Raw genomic sequence first — 6,403 nt, forward strand, 5'->3', positions numbered from 1 at the left:
CATTAGTTTTACCTTTGAATATTGTTTAAGAATGACTATATAAATATTTACATGCCTAGAAATGTATAAAAATTGGCATATTTATTAACTTTGAACCCCTATAACTTTTTATGGGGGCGAGACCGCCACGAACTTTTTATGGTACAGTATAGACAGTCATCTGGACCTTTACCATATTTTCTGTTTTAAATTCCTAGTAACACACTTACCCTGAAACATTCTTTTGAGATCAAGAAATTCACAAAAAAAAAATACGATCTGATTTAGGTATTTAGATACCTACAACAAATCAAGTTTAATTGTGAAAAAATAGATTTACGAATTATGCATTTATGTAAACTCATTAATAAGCCATTATCTCAACTAATTACCGTGTTAATGTAACCCATATCAATGACACTAAACGACGCATATGTATACTTAATTGTCCGCATTAAGTGGCCAATTGCAATATGGTAGAAAGATAATCGAATACATCAACATTAGCAATATACATAATTGACAACTTTTGATGGATTACCTAATGCAATGTAAAGTACAAAACCATTTGGTCGTTAGCAATTACGAATTGTTTGAAGCGGTAATTTGCCAATAACTGCCAGCTTTTCGACTTGTAATTAAATTATCAATTTATTTGTTTGTTTATGTCTAGAGTCCTAGATAACTTGGTTTATGGCTAGCTTGTAAAAATGGTGGGAGAGTAATAATAAAGGAAGTTACTTTACACGTGTATCAAAAATACCATGCTTGATCACAGGGAGGGGGAGAGGGTGGGCTCATGTTTTCGTTACGTAGTTGACAGTAGCGTTTTTTTTCAAGTTACACTGAAAACTTTCTGTTTGCAGAAAATAATTTAAACTTCTTATGGATTAGAGGGGGTGGGGGGTTTTTGGCACTTACTTCGGTTGGTATCAGAGGGAAGGGGTAAAAATTGTAAAAAATGGGTCACGTAGTATGGGTACATTCCCTAAGGAGGACCAAATAAAATGGTCCTAAAATGGCACGAGGAACAGAGGGTTTAGCTTGGGTGTCTTTCGAGGATCTCCCCTTCCACGAAAAAAACCTGATCATTTCTTCACTACACATGTTTAGGGACGCAGTTTATATCTATGCACCATTCCCGAGTCAAGAACCGGATCTACTGGATACTCTGTACGTTTATCAATTTATGCAAAAAATGATATACCTACTTATAGGTATGTATGAATATAACTGTAATTAAACTCACCCCTAGAATGGCCTCCCTTTGATCGGAATGTCCCATGAAGTTGGGCATGAGAGTGGTGTTGTAGCCCAGATTTTGACACATGGGAGCTGTTATTTTTTCACAACGGGGTTCCACACTGTACCCAACCACAACAGCTACAACTGACAATAACGAGAACCACATCGCTAACTTCATCGTTGCAACCAGTACCATTTTTAGTCACCAACTAACTAACTAACTATTGTAACTACTGCTTCATTACGTTTAATTAAAACACTCGGCTGACACAGTTTCCTCGTGTTATGAACTCAATACGAACAATAGCGCAACTAATTGTCACAATTCCAATTAAATGTACCATTTTTCATTGAAATCATTTATTGAAAACTATACCAAAAACTTAAGCAGGTAAAGAGCAGTCTAAATTGACGAAAAAACTTTGTTTGCTTTTCATACGTGTCTCAAATACGTTAGGTAGAATATCGACGCATACGAACACTGGTAAAAGCGGTGGTAGTTAGTTGAATCAGTTCGGGTAATTTACTTTAATGCTGCACTAATAACTTTTATGAAATACGATCACGTTTTATATCGAAGTTGCGGAGAACCCACAGAGCCAACGTTCTACTACAACGGCTGCAGAACAAATGAATACCGGCAAAACAACCGCTAAAGATAAAATGCTCCAAGTTTGTGTGCCATAGTCCTACCGTACCGATAAAATGTTGACGGACAAAGCATAAACACAAACAGAAAGGGTTTTTCAAAATTCTAAATATCTAACTATCACGATTACGTAAAATTATCACAATTTCATAGAAAATAAAAGATACTTTAAAGAAATCATCTTTTTAGTTTTAGTTTGTATTATAAAGTAGACATAAAATGTTTTTAAAAAAGAAAAAGGAGTCACAAATTAAATTTCTATGTAGCAGTGTACAAAGGGGTTTAAGGAGGCTACAACCCCGGACCCTGTTGATAAAGAGACTTTAATTAACCATAAATTGTAAATGTCCAATTAAAATTGGTTTAACCATTTCGAAGATTACCCTGTACAAGTAGACAAACCGACAGACTAGATTATGTACTTGCGTAAACCTACTCTTTATCATCGGTTCAACCACTTTGAAGCTTAGTCAGCAGACAGTTGAAAGTTTTCAAGGGTTGTTTGTTTTAAAAAGGTCATTATTTCGATATTACAGACAAACACTTCAATTTATACGTACATAAATGTAATCTATATTTTTTATGCAATATGGAATCAAATTGTTTGTAATGAAGTCTAATGAGAACGATTTCGACGAACTGGTACGACTATATAAGTGGCAGGATCACCAGGAATGTAACCGCCAGATCAAAGGATACCGCGATTACAGCTCGGTTACTACGAGATATACAGCTCTCTTACTATTACACAAATTTTCCGAATTAAAAATATTGAAGAAAAGAAGCAGATATTTTAACAATTTTTATACAAAAAAATACCCACGTAAATGATGCTCTTTCTGAATTTTTAAGTCAATCAAATATAATAAATAAAATCATACAATTATTAACGAATAACCTAAATAATTTTGAGAATATGCGTCCAAACTGATAAAGAAACCTTTTTATTTGGATTAGTGTAATATTAAAGAGGCCTTTAAAAACGTCGCTGACAATCTGATAACCGATAAACTTTACTGTGACATTTTTAATTCATAAGTACATCTAACATGGCCTTTATTTATTTAAAAAATAATAAGGAACGCATAATGTGTGGCATTATCTATTACGCTTTTAATACGTACGATAATGTTATCAAAAATTGTTTAATTATTCCTTATTAAATCACTATTATTGCAAACTACATGCGCAGAACTGTATTGTTTATTTACGTTAATCTTAAGAAAATTATAATAAAAAAAAAAAAATGAATGATCTCAAAGATTAGGCAACTTTTATTTAACGTTCGTGTATAAGGGATTACATACCCTTACTTTGCGTAAGTAAGAACAAAACTTCAACGGTGTTTCTTTAAAATTAATGCATTTTATAAATCATAATTAATAAATGAATGTTAAGCGTCTTGCTGGACCCTTGTCACATAGGGAATACAGAGCACACTTTTATGTGTTACATTTTGCATCTTTTACATTTCGAATTTCATTTGTTCTAACGCAGGTATTCGGATCCGTCAAATGGGAGGAGCCTAAAAACATGGCGCCGATTAGGGAAAATTTATCGTAGTTCCTATAGTGTACCATGCAATTTTCAAGTTTTTAAATTACGATTAAATGATAAGTATTGACACAATATGTGATTGGGCTGACACAAAGTCTTAGAAAGGAAATATCGTTGTAGGTGAGCGTGTTGTTAATGCCAATCACATTATAAAAGTCGGAAATAACAAATCCGGAAGCTAGCCTTCAAATTCCGTCAAGTTTACTGCCTACTTTTTACAAACTTCCGATTTAAAAAGTGATTCACGTTATATAATTGGTGAGGTGATTCTGGGTGATTTAAGCAATATCATATCAATGACTTGCACGTGCAAAGCCGATTTAAGAGAACGTTGCAAACACATTATTGCAACTTTGTTGTATTGCAGCAGGTAGGTTCTTAACCTCAAAATACTTATATCGTATCATTAGAATTGTGTTAAATCAATTACACAGGAATAAATAATTTCTCACTTTATAATTTTAGTATGATTCTAGTTTTAAATATTAAGGTTATGGCTGATGGTAAATACTTGCTGAAATATAATCATGTGCATTAAAATGACGTGAACAAATTTTTATTCCGGAATTCACTTCTTTGATACCTACTGCTTTCATCCAAGCTTCTATTAGTTTACTTTTTTCTCTAATTTTCCGAATATATTTTTTACATATATAAAACGGTTAGTTTTTATTGGAAAGTAGTTAATGTAGGTGAAGAGTGAAGATCTATGTCTGAAGTGCTATTGCAGCTTTTCACTGAACATATTAACTTTTTATTTGATTTAACTTTAGAAGAAAACTTCGTCGACTCCATCATCAAAAAAATTTTTACTTTTTTAACGTGTTTTATTATTTTAATAAACAATTTTACAATTTGCGTGCACAGTTCCTATGTAAATTTTTCCCTCATTCGAGTTATAAATTTTGCCACCAGATGGTGTATGCCCATTTGACGGATCCCAATAGTTTGCGAGTATTTTTATTTATTTTTTTGAAAAAAGAATATTGTAAAAATTTTGTACGCCTATGGCGGACAATTGCTCTAAAACTTCTCTGAAGTGCCGTCCATCGTTTTTAAATTTCATCGTCGCCGGCATGCAAGATGTGTAAAACTTTAATAGCCCATAATTACCTAGTACGATCGGACCATCCTCATGGCTCTCTGCCTCCCTCTCTGTTTCAACATTCTCCGGCTCTCTTTGTTTCTTGTGGAACGCTTTCGTTTCCAGATCGGCCGGCCGGCACAAATAAGGACAAAAAATTGTGGACGAATTACACTGGCGAGCAACATTTTAGAACACTATCAAAATGTTGTTATTGTTATACCACCCAGGCAAAATCTTCAAACAGAATACCAAAAAAAATTGATCTCCGGCGAGTGAAAGATAAAATCACGCGCTGTTTTATATATGAAAATAGCCTACTGCGTATTTCGATTACATTTATTATGATCTTATAACACATAATAAAGCGATTGAGAGCTAGGTGTCTTTATTTCATGCAAGAAGCTTTCTACGATTGATTTTTGCCAAAACAAAAACCTGGTTTGGTAAACGTCTAGATGATGGGGTGGGTGAGATCGAAAGAGGAGGTCTCCCCCACCACTCTACCATAAAAAGTTCGTGGCGGTCTCACCCTCATAAAAAGTTGTGGGTTAGATGGGGTGGGAGGCAGGGGGATCGAAATAGGGTAGGAGGATCTAAAGAGGGTGGTCACCTGAGTAAAACCCCATAAAAAATTGGCGGCGGTCTCACCCCCATAAAAAGTTATGGGGGTTGAAAGTTGATTATTTTGACAATTTTCATACACTATAATTCAAATAAAATTCAATAAAAAAAATATTTTCAAGCGGGTGGAGGTGGGGGATCGAAAGAGGGTGGTCACTTGAACAAAACCCGATAACCTAACCTAACCTACCCTATTGATAAAGACATTTAAATAATGTTTTATATAACTTTCTCAATAGTTTTATGTATTTTTACCTTTGAATATTGTTTAAGAATGACTATATAAATATTTACATGCCTAGAAATGTATAAAAATTGACACATTTATTAACTTTGAACCCCTATAACTTTTTATGGGGGTGAGACCGCTACGAACTTTTTATGGTACAGTGATGGGAGAGACCTCCTCTTTCGACCCCCCCCCCATCATCTAGACCTTTACCCCTCGTTTTATGGTCTACCTACAGGGTTATACAAGGACGTAGCCAGATCTTTTTTGAAGTGAAACTTCTTTACGCACGGTAGGGTAAGTTCGTTTCATGCGAGTTGCTATGTAACGAAATCATGCAACGGATGTCCCCCGTCTACTCTGCCAGGTAGTCGAGTTCGTAGTGGGGATCGCTGGAGCCGTGAGCGAGTTTCAATGCAACGTTCGTTACAGGCAACTCCGGCATGTATAGTGTAAAATTTAAATTCATAGTGTACAAATAATACCATTAAACCAATTCCTTAACTCCTATGCTATTCCCTATGTTTGTGTGTTTGATGAAGTTTCACTTCAGTAGCGTGTTGTATAATTACACGTTGTATTTTTTATATCTATGTATAAAACTGTAACGTAATTAAGAGATCAATCGTTAAGTTGCTTTTTTAAAATTATAAGAAGTTTAGACGTCAAAAACTTCAAAAAAAATCTAAAGTGATTGTGACATAGTTTCAGTTTAAATCATCTTTCATTATTAGAGTTTTCAACCTTCCCGGTAATAATGGTTAACCTCCTGACTTGCTGAAGTGCAATNTATTATGTAGAATGGTCGGAAATCGATGAAAAAATTTTTGGAGCGATTTTGGTCTGGAGCCCCAATTCTGTATAATTACCGAGTCCTAAAATATAAACATGGTCTGAGTGGTTGGCTTTTGCTATAAAAATGTAATCCGCTACTTTTTCAAAAACACTACAAAATACTTAATCAATTTTCAATAGATATAGAGTGCAATTGAGACGGTCCGTGACCCAAACTTGTACGTGATACAAAAGACCGTGT

At 34.4% G+C, this 6,403-nt stretch overlaps 1 protein-coding gene across 1 annotated transcript in view; it reads right to left on the bottom strand.

Annotated features, from left to right (window-relative positions):
- The window catches only part of LOC108738869 (frizzled-4-like), a 23,478-nt gene extending 21,493 nt beyond the window's left edge, over nt 1-1,985 (bottom strand). Inside the window, exon 1 of the mRNA XM_018472484.2 lies at nt 1,229-1,985. Within this exon, the coding sequence (XP_018327986.1) occupies nt 1,229-1,420 (192 nt within the window). The 5' untranslated portion in view covers nt 1,421-1,985. The remainder of the gene's footprint in view (nt 1-1,228) is intronic.
- Between the last annotated feature and the right edge of the window lie 4,418 nt (nt 1,986-6,403).

The sequence above is a fragment of the Agrilus planipennis genome, unplaced genomic scaffold, assembly GCF_000699045.2.
Source record: "Agrilus planipennis isolate EAB-ADULT unplaced genomic scaffold, Apla_2.0 scaffold213, whole genome shotgun sequence".
NCBI lineage: Eukaryota > Metazoa > Arthropoda > Insecta > Coleoptera > Buprestidae > Agrilus > Agrilus planipennis.